Source organism: Chelonia mydas, chromosome 1 (assembly GCF_015237465.2).
Source record: "Chelonia mydas isolate rCheMyd1 chromosome 1, rCheMyd1.pri.v2, whole genome shotgun sequence".
Lineage (NCBI taxonomy): Eukaryota > Metazoa > Chordata > Testudines > Cheloniidae > Chelonia > Chelonia mydas.
The window spans coordinates 270,614,505-270,637,432 of NC_057849.1; the positions used below are offsets into that span (position 1 = coordinate 270,614,505).

General features: G+C 43.8%; 1 protein-coding gene across 17 annotated transcripts in view; it reads left to right on the plus strand.

Moving 5' to 3' along the window:
• LOC102937637 (centrosomal protein of 290 kDa) overlaps positions 1–22,928 on the plus strand; it is a 115,147-nt gene that overhangs the window by 56,713 nt on the left and 35,506 nt on the right. For 16 of the 17 annotated variants that reach the window (XR_006290857.1, XM_043546457.1, XM_043546463.1 and 13 more), the window contains 6 exons: positions 3,002–3,104; positions 14,156–14,386; positions 15,492–15,665; positions 18,509–18,620; positions 20,627–20,832; positions 22,365–22,516. Coding sequence is in view for 16 of the 17 variants with exons in the window: in XM_043546457.1 (XP_043402392.1) it covers positions 3,002–3,104; positions 14,156–14,386; positions 15,492–15,665; positions 18,509–18,620; positions 20,627–20,832; positions 22,365–22,516 (978 nt within the window). In the remaining variant the exon portion in view is untranslated. The remainder of the gene's footprint in view (positions 1–3,001; positions 3,105–14,155; positions 14,387–15,491; positions 15,666–18,508; positions 18,621–20,626; positions 20,833–22,364; positions 22,517–22,928) is intronic. The other variant, XM_043546495.1, reaches the window with a different exon arrangement.

Sequence of the window (22,928 nt, forward strand, 5' to 3'; positions counted from 1 at the left end):
TGAGCTGTAGCTCACAAAAGCTTATGCTCAAATAAATTTGTTAGTCTCTAAGGTGCCACAAGTACTCCTTTTCTTTTTGCGAATACAGACTAACACGGCTGCTACTCTGAAACCTGTCATTTGTACCTGACATTTGTGGAAGCCTCACTTCCAGTCTTCTCTGCTTTCAGGCATAAGAGTAGGAAAAATTGGAGCTCAGAGGAAATCTTGTTCTGAGGGACCCAGTGTTATTACAAAGGAGGAAGAGGAAACATTGCTCTGGATCCAGGGATCACAAGTGCAGACTGGAGATGTCAGTTCCAGGGGTGTCTCTGGACCTTCACGTAAAGCCAGTTCCTAAGCCAATTCCTCTCCTTTCCCACCAGAGGGTTAAGGCAGAAATTATTTAGATCGGAGAATGTACGCGAGTCAGGGCCGGCTCCAGGCACCAGTTTTCCAAGCAGGTGCTTGGGCGGCATTCAGAATGGGGCAGCAGTCAGTGTCCCACGGCGGCAATTTGGCGACAGCTCCGCCACTCTTCCAGCTGCAGTGGCTTTTGGGCGGCAGCTCCGCCACTCTTCCAGGCGCGGCGGCAATTCGGTGGAAGCTCTTCCGCTGCTTGGGGCGGCAAAATTGGTAGAGCCACCCCTGATGCGAGTCTCTGAATTTGGATTCTAGGTTCTGGGGGCTGCCCAGATTGATATTTCACTATTGAATTAGGCCTGGAGGCTCACTTGGGCAGCTTCTGAGACAAAAGAGCTTCCTTTGTTTTCTGGGGATTTATGTTTGTTGACGAACTTCACAAGCAGTTTGTGGATCCTGTTTTTGTGTCACTCTGTGACATTCGGGTTGCACCTCTATTCCTGCAAGTACAAGAGGCAGATAGTCTTATGCATGGGGCCTTGGGGTTTGGCCACACCCCTTCTGCCTATGTATTAGAGTCTCTGCCTCCAGCCAGGCAAAAAAATAGTGATTGAGTGCTCCCACCTTCCCTGATGCATTCAAGTACAGCTGGTCAAAACTTGGAATTTCTGTTCCATTGAACATTCTGAAATTTTGAAAGTGTTTTTTCTATTTTGGAACAAAAATTGGAAATTTCTAAATTTTCATGGAAAGGAAATTATAAGTTTTTGTTTCAAGAAAAAAATTAACCATTTCATTTTCCTGAAACAAAACAGAGCAGCTGGCTCCCCGGCTTGCAAGGCACTACCTGGACTTCCCCCACATCCGCCAGAAGGAATTGGAGGAAGCCTCAGGACTTCGTCATGGTTGGGAAGTCACCTGCCATGAAGCAGGCAGCCTAGAAGCCTTGAGAGCCCTGGTTCAAGCTGGGGCTCCACAGCTTCCAAAGTTTCCAGGCACTCTGCTGTGTAGCAGAGACCTGGGAAATCCTGAGAGCCCTGGTTTGAGCTAGTGCCCTCAGGGCTGCCCTGCTTCATGAGCCTCCCAAATCTTTAAGGTTCCTAGGACCACGGCAGGCACTTTGGAGCCACAGATACTAGAAGTCCGAGGTCTCTAGTCCTGGGGCAGTCTGCATGGTGGAGCCAAGGACCCTTGCCTTCTAGGGTCTGTGACTCTGAGGCAGCCCCACTATTACAGAGCTTCCAATTTGTATGGCAGAGCTTCCCTGGATATGTGAACCCAGGAAGGCGTGGTAACCTCAGCCTTTGGGCACTCTTTATGGCACAGCTGCCGCAGATCCTGAAAGCCTGAGCTACCCAGGAGCTTGCCAGGAAACCTGACTGTGATTCAATGAAAGTTTGCTGAATACACGATATTTCCACAAAATGTTTTGCAGTCGATAAATTGGCATCTTCCAACTAAACTCTGTATCATTACAAAATTACTGACAAGATCATTCCATCTGTAAAAGCTTTTTTGAAGTAGCAGTGAGCAGAATCTTGCCACCCCCTTAAGAGAGCAAAGATTCCAGGCCTCTGCATCTCAGATAGAACCACTGTCAAATTTCTTCTCTCCTTTTTCTTCCTTCTCCCCATCGTGATGGAAGCGAAGATGTAGATGTAGTCTGTCTGCGAGGAGAGCCTCTTGGGAGCCAAAGAAGAGAAGCTCTCCCACAACTGCTCCCAGCCCACAGAACCTCATTGTGACCAGGGAAACATTTTAGAGTCTGGACTGCTTATAGGAGCCTCCTCATCTCCCCAAACCAGTTGAAACTTGTATGAGAGAACTTCCCCAAGGATAGGCCAGTCTCTTCAGTTCTTGAGTACCAACAGGCCACACTTTCCTCACTGATATGGGGGCTTGGCCCCACAGTGCAGACTGCAGGGCCCACTAAAGTGAGTTGCTGTGCCCACTAAAGTGTTGCTCGGTAACAGCCCTAAGTGAATCCTGCTAGCGTGAACAGATAGCTTTCAAATGGGATCGTGTTAATGTGAACCTGGTACCTTTTAGTTTGCTCTAGCAGGGTTTACATGGGATACTTACAGAGCGAAACTTTAGTGTGTGCTGCAGTTCACGCTCTGGTAGTCCACACTGCAGGGCCCTGTAGACAAGCCTTGGAATCTTTTGGAGTCACTTCAAATATCTTTTCAAATCTCCTGATCTAATAGACTTCAGAAGGAAAACACACCAGGATTCCCTTACCTGATCATAACAGAGTAACAGTCTGGTAAGAAGGCTGGCACCCTTTTTGCATCTCCTTTTTCACAAGAGGAAGATCTGGGCTTTCTGCAAGAAGTATTTCATACTTCATATGTTCACGTTTGATGGAATGTTTCTCTTAATAACATATTTTCAAATTTAGACAAGTATGCATTCTTCACCACAGACTACAAAACACAGTTATAACTTTTAATAGTGAAGTTAATTTTGAGTTTTCCAAACTCATTTAAAAAAAATTGAAAAATGTTTTAATGTTAAAATATCATATTTCAGTTAATAAGATTATAATGGCAATATGATTTACAAACAGTTTTGAAAATTTTTTACAATATTTCATATTTCTGAATGAAAACATTGAACTATTTTTATTTAAATATATATATATATATATATTTTTTAGTGAAAAAGAAAGTTGGCAAACAGAATCTGAAAAAATGAAAGAAGAAAAGAAGAAGCTAGAAGATCAAAAGCAACAGGATGCTATGAAAATAAAGGAATACAATGTAAGCAGGGATATTTTTGTTGTTGTTTTTTTAATTGTTTAACTTTGCTTGAAAATGTGTTAGATTTTTCCCAGTTTTAGAGTTTTTAATGCAGGAGTAAAAAAATATCCAAAGTTTACTTGGCACACGGGGAGAGAGAAATTAGAGTGTGGTATGACTTACAACTACACTATCTTGAATTATAATATTACTCACATGTTCATCTTATTTATGCACATTGTGTTTTATTAATTTAATATATTTAAACTGTTGGCACGGATAGTATAATAATAGACCAAATTCAGCCCATAAGAGGCTGCAAGTTCTTGTTGCTTAATTAGCGATGTCATACTTGCTTATATCATGGCTAAATTTGACCCAGTGTATTATGTTAGGAGCAAGTGTTTAATTTGTAGTGAAAGAGGTGCCGGGCCTCAAGCAATTTTTGACTTTCATAACTGACGTGGTAAGCCCAGAGGTGCCAGGGCTATGAACTGCCAAGCCTAGTGGGGCTTAGCCTTGGCAATTCCTGGCACAAATTAAGCACTATATCAGACTATGAAATTCAGAAGACTGCTTGTCTCCCACTGTATCACTTGCAATCATTTTTGTAGATCCTTGACTGATTTTTTTAAGTTATTTTTTGAAGCAACTATGACCTAAATGTATATCCAAAAGCTAGAACATTCATTCTCCTAACATTTTCACTTGCGTCATAAAACCCCCCCCAAAAGACAAAATCCTCTGTCCTTTGTAGCACAAGCAAAAGCCTGAATTTTAGGTCTCTTTCTTGGGGGTAATAGGGAAAAGGTAAAAATTCTTTAAAAGAACCTACAGCATAATTAAATTATTAAAGTATCCCACTCTGAGTCTCTAGAATTTCTGGAGTACACAGCAGTGAAATTAGGATATTTTGAATTTTTCTCTTGGAAAATCTTTAAATACATATTTAAACACCTGATACATTTATAGTGCTATCCAAAAATTACTTGTTTCTTTTGAAGAATCTGTTTTTCCAGATATCTTTCATTTCCAGAGTCACTAGCACATAAATCTGTTCGCAGAGGAGGTACCATATATACTAGTTCATAAGCCGAATATTTTTGGTAAAAAGTGACGCATCAAAGAGCAGGGCTCGGCTTATAAAAGGGGCTACACCAAAATTTGATGATTTTAAACTCTATGAAATCATTGAATTGAATATCTAATACATTGTTGTTTTGTTTACCTGGAGCGTCTGCAAGCATGGAGCCCCCTCAGTTCCCTGTGGCCACGGTTCGCCGTTCCTGCGGCTTCCATTGGCTGGGAATGGCGAACCACGGCCACAGGGAGCTGAGGGGCTCCATGCCTATGAACATTCCAGGTAAACAAAACGTCCCGACCCACCAGTGGCTTACCCTGAAGGGGCCAGGAGTCAAAGTTTGCCAACCCCTGAAATATAGGATCATACAGTTTTTACTGTTTTTACCTATCCATCTTGGGGTATCAGCTTATAAACAAATGGGCTAATGAACAAGTATATACGGTATGTTAATGTATTTTAAAATATTCGTGTTTATACATATGAAGTTTTGACTAGAGATGGTCAGAAGTTTTCCAACAAAATGTTCTCCTTCGAGTGATGGTTCCTATTGTATTCTATTGTGGATTACGCATGCACCCGGAGCCCGTGAATTTGAAAGTGGTATCCATTGGTCCGCACGTGCACCCTGTCTCACCTCATGCCTTCAACTAAGGGGATATAAGGAGGGGTGGACTGACCACCTCTCCAGTTCCTTCTCACCGCTGCATCATATGGATCGGCACCTCTCTGTGTCCTAGCTTCAGCTTGATCCCTTAAGATAAGATTTAACTTTATAAATAGTTTTTAGCATCTTGTACAGTTAATAGTTGAAGTGTTTTCTCAGTTCTTAGGGCTAGATTAAACTTTGGGGGAACACTTCCCCCTTCCCCCCAGTACCCTCACAGAGTACTGGACTATGCCTAGGACTCTGGGCCTCAGACTCTACGCTTCCTGCCTGCGATCCTTCTTAGTCAAAGATAACCACCAGCTCTGCCTATACTGCCTCTAGGAAGCTTACACTGCAGTGAGATGCAGTATCTGCCACTCGTTCCCCAGCCATACCTGAAAAGGACAAGAACTGTGCCTTCGAAAACACCTCATGGAAAAGGTTAGGAGTCCTCAATCAGACCCACGCTGGGGAATTCCTCCCGCCCCCACATATCAGCCTGACTCAGCAAGGAGTGAGCTTCCTCCTGCTAATTCTGACACTGGTGGCAGAAAATTACCCCTATAGGCTCCCTGGCTGGATCTTCTCGGGAACCCAGAAAGCACTCTCCTAAGCATGAGGCTAAGTCTTCCTCGGATTCAGCTCTGAGCAAGCCCAGTACCTCAGCCCAATTGCATTTAGTATGTCCGCAGCCCAGAGGCTTGGCAAGAAATCCCATAAAAATTGGGCTCCATTGGTACGAGAACGTGATCTGTCTTTACCGTCATCCTTGGCACCTCCCAAATGTCATGATCCTTTGGCATCGACAAGGACCATTCACCGGCTAACCATGGCACCATCTTCTATGGCACTGTCTGTGACGGGTTGGATCACAGAAACCCCTTTGGGAGTGCCACCTGATGTGCCTAGACTACCTGTGAGCGCGTTTTCCCTGCCACCTTGGGACTTCAGTGCCTTGTCTTGTTTAAGCCAGACACGCTCACCTGCTGCAAACACAGATCCAAGTCTGAACCACGTCCCCCACGAGTTGCAAGCTTAACTAAAAACAGCTTAAGAAGTGCTCCTGTCTCAAGCACTCCGATACCCAGCTCCCAATGGAGTCCAAACCCCAAGTAAATCAATTTTGTATAAAGCTTATACAGGGTAAACTCATAAATTGTTCGCCCTCTATAACACTGATAGACAGATATGCACAGCTGTTCCCCCCCCCCCCCCGTATTAATACTTATTCTGGGTTAATTAATAAGTAAAGAGTAAAAAGAAAAGGAGTACTTGTGGCACCTTAGAGACTAACCAATTTATTTGAGCATAAGCTTTCGTGAGGTACAGCTCACTTCATCCGATGCATACTGTGGAAAGTGTAGAAGATCTTTTTATACACACAAAGCATGAAAAAATACCTCCCCCCACCCCACTCTCCTGCTGGTAATAGCTTATCTAAAGTGATCACTCTCCTTACAATGTGTATGATAATCAAGGTGGGCCATTTCCAGCACAAATCCAGGGTTTAACAATGGAAGTTGTCGGGACCCACGTTATTGGTCTAGTTGATTTGGGCTGTGGGCAGACCCTTGTCCGCCAGCGCTCCTCCCGGACACCGAGCGGACCATTCGGGAGGTATGGATTTAGTGCATACATGGAGATGTGAAACCATACCCCACAGTTCAGGTCCCTATCACGGTGAATGGAGCAACTCAGTTAATGAACGTGCCAGTGGCGTCATCCCTTGCCTACCCGGTTATTCTGGGCCGCAACTGGCCAGACTTCATTGAGGTGCTCCGATCCCTACCCACAGAAGAGGCATTCAAGGGAGCTCCACCTGAGATGGAGACAGGCCCCGACGCGAGGTCTGACCCCGGAGTTGTCCCAGTTCCCACACCCAGGCAAGATGGCCTCAAAATGGCTGGCCCCCCTCCTGACCTTTTGGACTTTAGCTGAGATCAAAGGGAGGACCCTACGCTCCGATTTGCCTATGAGCAGCTGGCCTGGGTGGATGGTGAGGTCGTGGATGCCCAGCACGCCACCCAATGGCCTAGGTTTGAACTCAGTCACGAGCGGCTCTACTGCATTGATCAAGACCCCCAGACCCAAGAGGTCCGGACCCAACTTGTGGTTCCCCGCATTCATCATTGGGCTGTACTGAAGCTTGCACATGACATCCCAGCTGCAGGCCATTTAAGGCAGGAAAAAACTGCGGCTAGGGTCCTGGCCAGGTTCTTCTGGCCCAGTGTCCACTGTGAGGTGAAGGATTACTGTGTGTCGTGCCCGGACTGCCAACACGTAGCTCTGGCAGGGGTTCGGAAGGCCCCCCTCATCCCTTTACCAGTCGTAGGTTTACCATTTGAGCGGGTAGCGATGGACCTGGTGGGGCCTTTTCCAAAAAGTAAGGCGGGCCATCAATACATCCTTGTCCTGATGGACTATGCCACCCGCTTCCCCGAGGCCGTCCCCTTAAGAAGTATCACCGCCCACACCATCGCTGCGGAACTCGTGAAGATCTTTGCCAGGGTGGGCCTCCCACGGGAGATACTCACTGATCAAGGGACCAACTTCACCTCTAAGCTGTTCCGTCAGGTATGTGCCCTGTTAGGGATTAAGAAACTGCAGACCTCGGTCTACCATCCCCAGACTGACAGGTTTGTCGAACGTTTTAACCGGATCCTGAAGGGAATGTTGTGATGCTTTCCCATCCAGGACCTCTGCCAGTGGGACCAACTGCTCCGCCCGATCATTTGCACCAGGGGACCGAGTACTCCTCGTGCTCCCTTCGGAGGAATCAAAACTTTTTGCCCGCTGGCAGGGCCCGTATGAGGTCCTCCGCCGGGTGGGACCTGTCACCTATGATATCCAGCAACCTGGTCACCGTAAGGAAAAACAGATATATCATGTAAATCTCTTAAAACCCTGAAGGGAATGGGAAGGACTGCTAATTGCCCCATACCCCCCCCGAACCGGACCTAGGGCCACAACCTCGAGAGGAGTCAGATAATGGTGAGCCCCCACTAGCAGAGATGCTCACATTTGAGCAGCAAGAACAGACCCTCTGCTTAGTGAGGGCGTTCCCCAGGGCATTCACCACTAAACCCAGGTGGACTACGCTCACCTACCATGTGATCCAGAATGAACCCGAGGTGGTGTTCCGAGAGGTAACCCGGCCATTGCCCAGGCGAATGCAGGAGGCCGTAGAGGAGGAAGTCCAGGCAATGTTGGAGCTGCGTGTTACTGAGCGCTCCCAGAGCAAATGGTGGAGCCCCATCATCCTCGTACCAAAGCCGGATGGGAGCCAGCGGTTTTGCATTGACTTCTGAAGGGTAAACGCCATTTCAAAGTTTGACACCTATCCGATGCCCTGCGTCGATGAGCTCCTCGACCGGCTCGGAGAGGCCTGTTATATCACCATGCTAGATCTCACAAAGGGGTACTGGCAGATACCCTTGGATCCCAGGTCCAAGGAGAAGAAAGTGTTTGCCACCCCTTCAGGGTCTGTACCATTTCACCCGGATACCTTTTGGCCTCTATGGGGCCAGGGCAACCTTCCAGCGCTTGATGGATCGGATTTTGCAACCACACACCAAGAACGCTGTGGCCTACTTGGACAATGTGGTCATCTATGGCAGCAGCTGGGAAGAACATCTCAACCAAGTAGCGCCTGTCCTCAGGGACCTCCGCGCAGCCAGGCTGAAGGCCAATCCAAAAAAATGCTGAATTGGGTGGGAGAAAACGGCCTACCTGGGGTACACCTTGGGCCAGGGACAAGTACGTCCCATCATCGGGAAAGTCCAAGCACTCCAGGAATATTGGGCGCCGACCACGAAGAGGCAGGTGCATCAATTCTTGGGCTTAGCTGGTTATTACCGGCGGTTTGTACCCCACTTCGCAAGCATTACTGCTCCTCTGACGGAGCTTCTGACCAAAGACAGCTCCCGCCGAGTGTGTTGGTCTTACGAATGTGAGAAGTATCAAACTATCAAAGAACGGCTGTGTAAGCAAGCGAGTACTCTTCAGCCCCTGACTTTTGTCGTGACTTCATCGTTCAGACCGATGCCTCAGGAGTAGGGCTTGGGGCAGTCCTCTCACAGGAGGTGGATGGGGAGGAACACCCTATTGTTTACCTCAGTTGGAAGCTGTTCCCCAGAGAATGGAACTACTCTGTCGTGGAGAAAGAGGCCCTAGCAGTTAAGTGGATGGTCGACGCCCTCCGCTGCTACCTCCTCGGGGCCCCCTTTATACTGGTTACGACTGTGCACCCCTGAAGTGGCTGAATAAGATGACGGACACTAATGCCAGGCTTATGCAGTGGTATCTAGCTGTGCAGCCCTATGCCTTCATGATTCACCATCGGGCGGGAAGGGACAACCCCAATGTGGACTTTCTATCCCGCCTCGGGAAGGGTGAGGACGCCAGCTCCGATGGTCGGGAGCTGGATTTGAGCGGTGGAGTATGTAGGGAGTCAGGGTGGCTTCCCTCCGAACTAGAGGGTAAAGAGTGACTCTCTCAGCCTGAGTGGGCGGGGCAAGACCAAGCTTACTCCAACCCCCAGAAGGGGAGGGGTGAAACAGGAAGTACAAAGGGCGGGGCCCTTAGCCCAGTCAGGGCAGCACCAGGGAGGGAGACAGAGACAGACTGCTGGCTGTTCCCTTCAGACCTTGCTGCCGAGCCAGGGGAGGCCCTGGACCAGGAGAAACCTGACCTGAAGGAACGACTGGGGCTACCTGGACTGCCAGCCGCCGAGTACCCGGAGGAACTGGAGGAGCCAGGCAGTAAACCCAGGCCAGCATGAGCCTGACGTGGAGGGGGAGCTGGAGCTGCCAGCAGCTGAATACCCTGACGAGCTGGAGAGGCCAGAGGGACCCGCTCGAGAGACTGGGTAGGAAGTAGCCCAGGGGCACAACTGCACAGTGCGGTGGGTCTGTTTGGTCAGTGTGTTGCAGATGGCTCCGCGCTGACCCAGTGGCGGGACCCTGGGCTGGAACGCGGTGGAGTTGGGTGGGCTTGCGTTCCCCTACCCCGGCCAACTCGCCTTGGGTAGCAGAATCCCGACAACGCCACTGACTCTTGCGAGCATTCCCCTGCTTAAGGAGTGCGCTACAGACTCTTGCCAGCTCTCCCCCTGCCTGAGGGGCACACCACTGACTCTGGCCGGCGCACATCCCTCCGCTAATTCCCTAGTGAGAGAAAGGTGTGACCAACGCCTGCCAGTGAGGCAGTAGCTCCCCACCGCCCCCCAGCGGCTTGGTGGACCAATTGAAACCTGTCACAATGTGCTGTCACCATGTCCTTATGCTGTGAGGCAACGTTACGACTGTCTTCCACATCAAGAAGCAGGAAGGAGCAAGATCCATCTCCCTGTGTGCAGAAACGGTCAGCTTGTGGAACTGGTGCATCAGCAACTAAATCACCCCATCAGCAGCCTACCTTCCCGGAAATCAAAATATGATCACGGATTCCCTCAGCAGAAATTTTGCAGTTGACCACAAGTGGGAACCTCATGACTCAGTACTGTGCAGTATCTTTGATCTATGGGGAATCCCAACCAGGGATCTGTTCATCTTCATAACAAATAGCAAATGCATCACATACTGCTCAAGAGCCTTGGTTGCCACTTCCAAGGTGATGCTCTACTTCTCCCTTAGTCAGATCACCCGAACTACACATTTCCTCTGCTACTGCGCCTGCCACAACTTCTACACAAAATCCGGCAGGACAGGGCTTGGATTATCCTGATCACCCTACTGGCCCAGACAGTTTTGGTTCCCAGATCTCCAGCGCATGTCATCCACAGTTCTGATCATTCTCCCAGCATTTCCCAAGCTCCCGACCCAGCAGAATGGCAAGATCAAGCACCCCAATCTGCATTTGCTTCACATCAAGGCTTGGTTTTTGGATGAGCATTGACCTTAAAATGCTCATGTTCTGCAGCCATATGAGACATACTTTTAATAGTAGGAAGGATTCCACTAGACGAGGTTACCTGGCTAAATGGAGTTGTTTTTCTTCTGGGGCACAGAAAAAGCAGAAATCCCTCTCATTTTAGACTACATCCTTTCTCTAAAGGCCTGTCCAGCTGGCAGAGATTAGTGTGTACCATCCTTCTTCTCAGGGTTACTCGGTCTTCACTCACCTACTGACGACCAGAGTTTGGAAGGGCCTAATCAGAACCTTTCTGCCTATTCATAAGCCTGCCCCTCTATGCGGTTTGCATTTTGCTCTCTCAGCACTCACATGGCCACCCTTTGAAACCCTAGCTTCCTGCTCCATATCCCTTCTCTCTGTGACGGTCGCATTCGTTGTACCCATCACCTAAGCCAGAAGGGCTGGCGAGCTTGGAGTAATGATGTTGGATCTTCCTTACATTGTATTCCATAACAGTAAGGTTTTGTTACATTTACACTCCAAACTCACCCCCACAGTTCAGAATTTCTCTTGAATCAGTTGATCCACTTACCTGTGTTCTTACATAAACCACATACTTCCTCAGAGGATCAGAGACTCCACATCCTTGATGTCCAGCAGGCCCTGGCGGTCTTTAATTTGTAATGAAAGAGGTGCCGGGGCTCAAGCAATTTTTTACATTCATAACTGATGCAGCAAGCCTAGAGGTGCGGTTCTATAAACTGCCAAGCTTAGAGGTGCCAGGGTTAACCCTGGCAAAAATTAAGCACTGGGCCTTGCTTGGCCTTTTACCTACACAGAACAAGACCAATCAGGAACTCCCCGAGACTATTTGTCACTATAACAGAAAGACTCGGGACAAGCAGTCTCCATCCAGAGGAGTGCCAAATGGCTCTCTGGCTGCATTCTACTTTATTCTCAACTATTGAACCTTCCCTTCCATCCCATGAGGTAACACCTCGTTCCACGGGAGCACAAGCAGGGACTATGGTGTCACTTCAGGAGGTATCTTGCTAGATATCTGCAAAGTAGCCAAGTAGGGCTCCATTCATGCCTTTGCGAGACATTGTGGCCTAGTTCAGGACTCCTCTGCTAGTGCCTCCTATGGAACAGCTATCCTTCTCTCAGCCCTACCATCTTCATGCTCACACCCTCCTCCTACTTAAGTTACCTACAGAGGAATACAATAGGGACCATCACTCGAAGAAGAAGAAGAAGTTGTTACTTACTTACCTGTAACTGTAGATTCTTCAAGATGTGTGGTCCATATCTGTATTCCACTACCTGCCCTCCTTCCCCATTGCTTTGAATCTCTGATTCATGGTGGAGAAGGAACTGGAGAGATGGTCAGTCTGCTCTGCCCTTTATCCCCTTGGTTGGAGGCACAGAGATGAGCCAGGGTGCACGTTGGACCAAAAAGACAATACTTCCAAATTCTCCAGCTCTGTGCACATAGTGTGCATGCATAACCCATAGCGGAATACAAATAGGGGCCACGCATCTCGAAGAAAGTACAGTTACAGGTAAATAACTTCCTCTTTTTTTTTTTTTTTGTTGGAAAATGTGCTCACTACAACTGAATGCAGTGGGTCAGCTGAAAGAAAAGAGGTTACTGCTTCTTTAAGGGCCCCCTCTGCAATTGGGGTGAGGTGGAAATGTACCTGGACAGAGCTGGGAGGAACCAGGAGAGGCAGGACCAGATCAGGGACACTGCCCCTCCAGGTGCCTGAGGGAATTCGAGGTATTTATACCCGAGGCAATTCCAGAGAAGCCCGCTCATGCTCTCTCTCTCTCTCCCTCCCTCCCTCCCTCCCCAAACATGAGCTAGCAACACCTCTGGAACTAGAGTAGGACCACATTTTTCATGATCTGCTGTGGATGTTATGGTAGTAGCCGTTTTGCTTTCAGGTCTGGGAAGGAACTTTTTCCCACGCTGCCAAATTTGCTGAGACGGGACAGTTTTATTATAATCTTTTTGTCTTCCCCACAGTACCCAGTGGGGTAAGGAGTTTCAGACAACGTGTTGCCACTTAGTCAGTAACGCGTGGCAGGTGTCCAGTGCAAGTACTTAGTAGAAAGGGGATGTAGTTCTCTGATGAAGTAGATTTAATGGAAAGCATCCTCTGAGGAAGCTAGGAAAGGGAGGGTTAGGTTTCCTAAAGTCTGGTACAGTGAGAAGACAACCCTCTTGCTTTTTCCAGGCCTCCGTTAAACCTCATCTGAGGGGTAGGTGCTGAGGCCTCAGCAGCAAGCTGGTTGGGACCAAATTGGGAAAGGGGAGGTACGATGGCAGCCTCCCAAGTAGGTGGAAACAATTAAGGAAATAATGGTAACCTTCACTGTACAATTTATTGCCAGGTATTCCCAGATATGTTAAGTGAATAACATTGCGGCTTAATTAAACCATATTCATTGCCTCGTCTGTCTTCCAGCATGGTCAGGACAATGACAATGCATCAAAATCAACACATTGCTGTGGAATAAGGCAGTTTTCTGAAGGAAACTTGCCTAGTTTTCTGCCAGCTCGCTTGGCAGCCTGCCTGGAGGGCTGCAGTAGAGCTGGGGTTCCCAGGGCTTCCAGTCTTTCGACCCGCAGGGAGTCAGGAGCCTGGAAACTATGACAGACCCACTTCCCAAGCTCCTCCAGCTCCCAGGCTTCTATCTCCTCAGCAGCCACCATGTGAGTTGCCATGGAGCTGGGATTCTCAGGGCTTCTGGAGCACTGACTCCTTTATTTTTTGAGAAATGTGAAATTTTCCATGAGTGGGAAATTCCAGTCTCCATGCAGCGCTAGTATTATTGACCTTTCAAACTGGAAAATTCCTTGTAAAAGAGTTTCTGTAGAGGCAAGCGTCACTGGGAAATTTTTTTGATTTAGAAAACAATCAAACAGAAAAATGTTTTGATTCAGAAAGTAAAAGCCACATCATACACCCTTTTGACAGGTTAAGTGAGGGGGTAGAAAAACAATAATTCTTCCACCCAGCCTTTGATGACGAGAAATGAGTTGAGAAATATCCATGTCCTTCTAGCCTTAGAAAATGCCTGCCTTAAACAAAATTCCTGTCAATTAATTATCCAAATGTTGTAGAGTAGCAGCCGTGTTAGTCTGTATTCGCAAAAAGAAAAGGAGTACTTGTGGCACCTTAGAGACTAACCAATTTATTTGAGCATAAGCTTTCGTGAGCTACAGCTCACCAATTTATTTGAGCATAAGCTTTCGTGAGCTATAGCTCACTTCATCCGATGCCATAAGGTGCCACAAGTACTCCTTTTCTTTTTCCAAATGTTGTAGAATGTTTTTTGCTAGTAGAACTAAGTAGCAAAAAATATTTCAACAAGGAAAGTTTGAGCAGAACTGAGCTCTGATTAGTTTATTTACTGGCATGTATTTCCATAAGCTATAAAAGTTTTGAACACCACAATAGTAATATGTTATTGATTTTGTAGAATTTACTGGATGCACTTCAGCTGGGTACGGATGAAACCAAAAAACTGCTTGCAGAAAACAGTAGAAAAATGACAGTCTTGAGAGTGAACGAACGGTCACTGACAAGGCAGTATACAACTTTACTTGAAATGGAGCGGCACCTTAGAAAAGAAAATGAGAAACAAAAGGCTGAACTAACAGCAGTGGAGACTGCAGTTGGAGAAAAGATTGGACACTTGCAGCGATTCAAGGTATGGCTTGTGTGGTATACCTTTTGTATTAAAATTTCATTCATTTTGCATTGTACGGCATTCTGAAAGGTGAACACCGAGTTGGAAACATTTGTGAATTTCATATATTTATTTAAGTTAAAATTGGCATTTTGGAGTCTCCTATTGCTAGTTTGATTGGAAACAAGACATGATTGTGATTTTGGAAGAATAGAAGCACAATATCAGAGATTATTAAACAGATTACACCTTGCCATAATACTGGTTGACCAATCAGAAGAACTTTGCTGTTTAGATGTTAAATATTTTAACATGTAAATAGCATGTTAATATGGATACAAGAAGATCTGTAATACAGCTTTCTCAGTATTCAAATTGGTATCAAAAAGGAAAACAGGTTTACAATGTCTAACTTTGAATATCCTGCTCTGTTTCAGCCTGTGTCACTGTTCAGGCTCAGAAGTGCTTATTTCAGCTAATTATTTTAATTTTAAATACAATTTAAACGTCATAAACTGTAAGAAGTGATTCTCAGCATTAAATCTTTAAAGATATGTTTGAGAGTACCAAAAAATGATAAACTGGAGCTGACAAATGCAACTGAACCAGGAATAAGCAATCATGTGGTTATAAGAAAAATAAACACAGCACCGGGTATTGATTTGTTACACCAACAGGTGATATATAAAATTAAGAATCAATGCTGGGATTTTAAAAAGGGAGAAATACAACATAACCCCTGTTCTGTCAGGCATAGTATTCAGCATCCTAAGCAAACTGTTAGATTTGCAATGACATAACTGATATTGTTATAGTTCCATATTTAATTTATGTCTGTTCTCTGTGAGACAGTTTTCTGTTCTCTTTCGTTACAATAAATTGTTACTGAATTATTTTGAAATTTATCTCTTAAATAGAAAAAAAGGGTGGGGGCAGACCAGGTTCTAAAAGTAATAGTGAAATAATTGTCCTTACAAAACTATTTTTGTATTAGTATTGGATGTATTTGGAAAAGAAGCAAGCATTGCTTTAGCTGTGTGTGTGTGTGTAAGTATTTTAGGAGAATGGTAGCAATTTAAAAGCTTCAAGTATACAGTAAACCAATATAATATAATTATTTTCATAGGAACTGGCAAGCTTTAAGATTGCAGCTTTGCAAAAAGCTTTGGATGACAGTGTGCCTCTGTCTGAGCTAGAACTGGCTAATAAGCAGTATAATGAGTTAACTGCTAAATACAGGGATATGCTACAAAACGATAACTTGCTTGTCCAGAGAACAACTAACTTGGAGCACATGGAGGTAATGTTACTTGATACTCTTGACCCTTATGGAAATAACTGCATTTTGTTATGTTGAAGAAAGATATAAATATATAGGGCCAGATTGTCCCCCTTGGGTCCACTTAGGGTATGTCTGCAACTGCACCGCTGTAGCGCTTCTGTGTAGACACTCATTACAGCAATGGGAGGGGTTTTCCTGTTGCTGTAGTAAATCCACCTCCCCAGAATTCTTCCTTCAACCTGACACTGTCTATACCGGGGCTTAGGTCAGCATAGCTGCGTCACTAAGAGGTGTGGATTTTTCATGCCCCTGAGAGATATAGCTATGCAGATGTAAGTTGCCACTGTAGACCTGCCCTAAGAAGAGGAGGGCACTGTAGCAGCTGTAACACCATGCCTTCTTCCCTTATCTCACTCCTATGGAAGTCCCATTGCTGGAGCTCCTCACAGTAAGAAATTCATATACATGGAAATATGTAATACAGTTTTTCTCAGTATTCAAATTGGTATCCAAGGAGAAAACAGGTTTACAATATCTGACATTGAATCTCCTGCTCTGTTTCAGCCTGTGTCACTGTTCAAGCTCAGAAGTGCTGATTTCAGCTAACAATTTTAATTTTAAGTACACTTTAAACTTCATAAACTGTAAGAAGTGATTCTCAGCATTAAACCTTTAAAAATTAGAAGGAATTTAGTTATGCATTTTGATAAGATATGTTTGTGAGTACCAAAAATGATAAACTGGAGGTGACAAATGAAACTGCAACAGCAATAAGCAATCATGTGGCTATGAGAAAAGTATATGAGCTGGAGGGAGTGAAGTAAAAGAGCTGTCATATTCTGCTTAAGCACCAAAGTGATAAGCAATTTTAGTAAGACCTGAGAGAGACAGTGAGTGAGTTAGGGCAGCGGTGGCCAGTCTGTGGCTCCGGAGCCACATGCGGCTCTTCAGAAATTAATATGCGGCTCCTTGTATAGGCACCGACTCCGGAGCTGGAGCTACAGGCTCCCACTTTCCAATATGCCAGGGGGTACTCACTGCTCAACTGCTGGCTCTGCCACAGGCCCTGCCCCCACTCCACCTCTTCCTGTGCCCTCCCCTGAGCCTGCCATGCCCTCATTCTTCTCCCTCCCTCCCCAGAGCCTCCTGCACACCACAAAACAGCTGATCAAGAAGTGTGGGGAGGGAGGGGGATTCACTGATTGGCGGGGCTGTCGATGGGTGGGAGGCGCTGGGAGCGGGGTCGGGGAGCTGATGGGGGACTGATGATGTATTACTGTGGCTCTCTGGCAATGTACATTGGTAAATTCTGGCTCCTTCTCAGGCTCAGGTTGGCCACCCCTGGTTCAGGGACTCAGAGCAAAATCTAGGCAGGAAAACAAAAAATTGTAAAGCTTTCCTTTTTGTAATTGTTATTGAGCAATCAAAGGGAACCCAGCCACTGTCCGTCTTGTTGGTAAAGAGATGATTTTAACTGGTATAGTCCCTGTTTTTCAAATGAAGCTCCTGGTGTCCTTCAAACTTTTTTTTTGAAAAACACCTGAAATGTCCTGTTTTTTCATTTTACCAATCAAAACATTTGGGTTTTTAGTAACTGTAAATTGTTTTAAATCATGCTGGTATACAAAATATAACTAAATCTTTGTTTACCAGGAACACTCCAGTGGTAATATAGTTTAGTGTGATCAGTAGTGTTTGGGGACATGAGAAAAGTGGAATGTATATAGGCAACCAAAGCTATGCTTTTTCCCAAGGAATGTTAATGACTCTTATCCAATGTTTCATGATAAATTCAAACACTGAGTTATTGGAAACAATCTCCTCCTGCTCCATGGAACAAGAAGAACAACACATGCCTGAATCAGAAGCTGGCAGTACTGATATCAGCATATATATTTTTCAAATGTACTTTTGAGAAATAACCATTCAAAACGATAATGCTGTAAAAATGTTACAGCAAAAATGACCTACGTTTGATTTAGAAAATATGGTCACAGTGGGATATAGGGGTCAATGAAACTGCCCCTATTCCTGCAGTGGGGGCTCTCTTCAAAAATCCATGCTCTCTCCTTCCATTTAATCCCACCAGAGGGGCTAGTTCAAGGAGATCCTCATGAGGTAAAACTCTTTGTAATGACCCTGTCCACAGATTTTTCTGAGGGTGATGACAATTTAGCCCACAAGTGCTAGGTAGCCAGTTACTCCAGACTTTGTTTTCAAACTGTTGGATGTATAATTGGTAACTGCAGAATGTGTGTTTCCCTAAGATGTGTTGGGGGTTTTTTTTACTGAGAGAAAAGTTTACTTATTTTGCTTATCCCAGTAATTTGAAAGGTCTGAAACTAAGAAGCAGTTCTCAGCATGAACAGATTGTGTGAAATGTGTTTGAAAACTAAGCCAATTAAAATAAGAGTATTTTAAAACAAAACAGTTGACAATCCTTTCCTCCTTTTTTGTTTCTTTTGGAATTAATTATGAACATTTAAAGCAACATAAAGATCCTATTTGTTGTACTGGTTTAAAGTATTCGTTTCAGCCATCATTTGGTCTGGGGGAGAGGGAACATTTTAAAATACCAATAAAGGATTTTGGTTTTGGTTTTTAAGTCTTGAGCATCGTGTACCTAGTATTCTATAACAAAAAAGGTCAATCTTTGAGTTTAACGTTTTATTGATAAAAATGCATGGTAAATAGAAGCATACAACATACACGGGCCAAAGACAAACATTTTGATTATTGTATAAGAACTGGATACCATAGGCTGTTGTATTATGAGTTAATAGTTTATGCCAAACCATAATATTTTAACCATCAACCACATTACTCTTGCATTGCTCTATTATTTTGTCTCTGCCATATAGAGTGAGAATACATCCTTGAAGGAACAGATAAATTCATTAAATAAAGAACTTGAAATCACAAAAGAAAAACTTCACACTGTAGAACAAGCTTGGGACCAAACAACTAAGTTGGGCAAGTATAAAAGCTTTTTCATATCAGTAAAAAACATACAGTATTTCCTTTGAAAAACTAATTTTTTATAAAGGTTGAAAACAAAATACCTTTACGAAACTTTATATTAAATTATAATGTATTTCCCTCATTTCCTCTTCATTCAGAGGTTAAGAAAATTTTAATGCAAAAACCTTACTCAGGTTTAGGATATTTTAGTCTTTTACAGAACCTCTTGGTTGGTATTTACCAAATAGAATAGACTTTTTACTGTTTAGTTAGGTTAGCTATACTATTATTTTGTTAAAGCTTGAAACCCAGAAAACATTTTTAACAATGCTTTTTCACTGCCTTGATGGCAAGTGGACTTGGTGAGGTGGCCAGTTCTGGCTTTTCTTCCCCTTTGGTAGTACACTCCCAGGGCAGATACATTCTGACCCAGCAGCTGCTGAACCACCTGGTTCTCTCACAGGGGAATTGCTGACACCAAGTGGTGTCAACAGCTTTCAGTCACCCTCCCTTCAAGTGGGCTAAAGGTTGGGATTAAGGATTGGGACTTTTTAGGTGACCTCTGTTGAATCTGATTCAGAGGCCCTGGGTCCTGATTGGAACATCAGTCAAGTAACCGGACAAGTGGTTTGCAGGACAGTGGTTTCTTCTGCCTGGATTTATAAATTACAACATTCTACTTTCATGTTCTCAATAACTGTAACGTTGTGTGGGTCAAACTTACTTCCCAGATTTCTCTCTTATGTAGTCATCTTTTCTACCCTTGTTTGTTCACTTAGCATTTTGTTCATTTTCTGCCAGTTATTTGCTAGCTGAGCAACTAAAAATGAGAGGTTACATTGAAAATGGTTATACAGTCTAATTGATAATGGTTGCTGTTGTGCCTGTTATGTTAATTACAAAGTGAAATCCCATGCTTTCATATGGATGTAATTCATAATGTGTAAAAATGCTGAAAATGGCTGAGAACTTAAAAATTGGACAGTAGCAGACAGCAAATCCCAGTGATGATTGAACCTGTGGTACGTCTACACCTTGAATACTGCGTAAAGTTCCGGTCACCCTATCTCAAAAAAGATATATTAGAATTGGAAAAGGTACAGAGAAGGGCAACAAAATGACTGAGGGTATGGAACAGCTTCCAGATGAGGAGGAATTAAAAAGAATGGGACTGGTCATTTTGGAAAAGAGGTGACTAAAGGGGAATATGACAGAGGTCTATAAAATCATGAATGGTGTGGAGAAAGTAAATAAGGAAGTGTCATTTACACCTTCACATAACACAAGAACCAGAGGTTACCCAATGAAATTAATAGACAGCAATTTAAAATAAACAAAAGGAAGTACTTCTTCACACATGTAGAACTCGTTGCCAGGGGATGTTGTGAAGGCCAAAAGTATAATTGGGTTCAAAAAAGAATTAGAAAAGTTCCTGAAGGATAGGTCCATCAATGGCTATTAGGCAAGATGGTTAGGGATGCAATCCTGTGCTCTGGGTGTCCCTAGCCTCTGACTGTCAGAAGTTGGGACCTGATGGGTCTCTCAATAATTACCCTGTTCTAGTCATTCCCTCTGAGGCACCTGGCATTGGCAGCTGTTGGAAGACATGATACTGGGCTAGATGGACCATTGGTCTGACCCAGTATGGCTATTTTTAGATTCTTTTGTTCTAGTCTAAAGAAAAAGAGCTCTCAACCATGCTTGTTGCTCTTTCCATCATTTTACACGGACTCAACAAATATTCTAGACTTCAGAGTGATACAGACTGTGTGATAATCCTGGAATCTTCTTACATAGCTAATGTTTTCTTAAAAATGGATAAGATTTTTTTAGATTTCTGATGTGTGATGAGGGAGGACTAGTTAAATGCCTAGCTCTTCCAATTCCAAAAATTGTTTCGGTGTTCTGGTTCCTTATAGACATAAATCAAAAGTACCTGTGCTACTTTAAGAAGTTGCATTGTTGTTTTTCTAATTTGAAAACCTTGTTAAGCCTAATTAAAATATTATTGAACATAGGGGGTGACAATGCCATGGACAAGGCCACAAAAGCAGTTACCAACAGTGAGATTGTTTCTATTTCTAAGAAAATCACTGTGCTGGAAATGAAGGAACTAAATGAAAGACAGAGAGCTGAACACTCGCAACGAATGTATGAACACTTAAGAAATACTTTAAAGCAAGTGGAAGAACGTAACTTTGAACTGGAAACAAAGTTTGCTGAGGTATAAAGAGATGTAATTATATAATTTGTCAATTACATCCTAGAAATGCACTTTGAGCTTTTTGCGTGTTGGTCTATTAGATACCTACCTTTGGTGCCATTTTTGATAGATAGGTTTACTTATCGAAATGTAGCTGCTTATGAATAGATTTTTGCTCGAAGAGATATATTTAATATGTAAAATATTAATTTGTCAGTAATTTATTTCTGAACTTAGTTATTCACTATAAAATTAATGCTGGTATACTATGACTCTCACAGAGTGGGCATATTGCAAAACCTTGTTAGTTCCTTGGCAACCAGATTTTTGCAAAGATTACAGTTCTTGATCTTTCTGTTCCCAAGTTCTAACTGATATAAACTGTTTTCTGCTATTTTTTCCGTGATCATCAGTGACCGTCATGGTCTTGCATACATTTCGGACCTTGTTGGCTTTTGCATCCTCCTCCACCCTTTCTTCCCCACAAAATAATGCTATCTTGACTCTCTCACAAGCCTTCTGTGTCCTTTTCTATGTTGTGTCTTATGCTTGAAATGTTGTCTGCAGGGCTTTCTGCTGTGCCACTTCAGGCCCTGCAGAAATCTGTCTTGGCCCAAAGCTTATTTGATTTCCAAAAGTGACTAGTGACCTTGGGTGCTTCAATTTTTGGTGCCCAATTTGAGACGTCTTCAAGGGGCCTGATTTTCAGAAAATGTTGAGCACTAACTCTCCTAAGTTCTGGCCCTTTTGAGAAGGGGGGGTTCCAAAGAGGATGGAGCTCGGCTGTTCTCAGTGGTGGTAGATGACAGAACAAGGAGCAATGGTCTCAAATTGCAGTGCGGGAGGTCTAGGTTGGATATTAGAAAAAAAATACTTCACTAGGAGGGTGGTGAAGCTCTGGAATGGGTTACCTAGGGAGGTGGTAGAATCTCCATCCTTAGAGGTTTTTAAGGCCTGGCTTGACAAAGCCCTGGCTGAGATGGTTTAGTTGGGGTTGGTCCTGCTTTGAGCAGAGGGTTGGACTAGATGATCTCCTGAGGTCTCTTCCAACCCTATTATTTTATGATTTTATGTCTCGAATTGAGCGACAAAAATGACTAGTCACATTATTGTGAAAATGCTGGCTAGTAATGATAATATAAATACACTGCTCAGTGAGTCTTATTATTTGTAGTACCAGCCCCTTTGTTCTAGGGATTGTGCAAACATATAACAAAGCTAATCCCTGTCTTGAAGAGTTTATATTTTATTGTTCCATTTTTCTACCCCATTTTATAGTTAGTTTTTTGCTTTCACTGTTTCAAGAAACTGAAAACATTGGTTTTCATTTAGAATACTTTGTTGTATGGATGCCTACAGAGCTACTCTGACGTGCATGCAATGTTGTAAGGAAGAAGTTGGATGTTTCAGAGTAGAACAAAAGAAAACCAAAGGAAGAAACTGAAAGGAAACAGTTTCACTAAATACAACTTCACAACATTTTGTGCTGACTAAAAATATATTGTATGCCTATTCCAAATACGTTTAGCAAATATACTGTTGTTTTTTTTTAGCTTACTAAAATCAACCTCGAGGCACAAAAGGTGGAACAGATTTTAAGAGATGAACTGACAAACAGTGTGAGTAAAGCAATAAGTGGTGCTGATAGACGAAAAATCATGGAGCTAGAGAAGAGTGAAATGGAGCTGAAGATTGAGGTATCAAAGTAAGTGCAGAAGTACCAAATTTAGTATTACAGTATGTTTGGAAGTATTCCATAATTTGACTTATACAGATATATGTTACTTCTACATTAACAGTAAAACAATTTTCATCTGTCTTTATATATTCTAAACCTGGAATTTCAGATGAAGCATTACATAAAGGATCTGATTTAGAAGAACACTGATTCTGATGGCACTTAAGCAAATGCTTATGTGCTGTCCTGAATAGGTATGAATGTGAGCAGGTGCTTAAATGCTTTCGTGCATAAGGTTCTTAATTAGATACAACTTTTTGTGTTTATTAAAATATTTCAGACAAATTAGCAAAACAATATTTTGTTCCATTTGTTGAATCCTTATCAAGTATATAGAAAACTGGTGAAAATACTGCGGGAAAACAAAAATATTAATTTT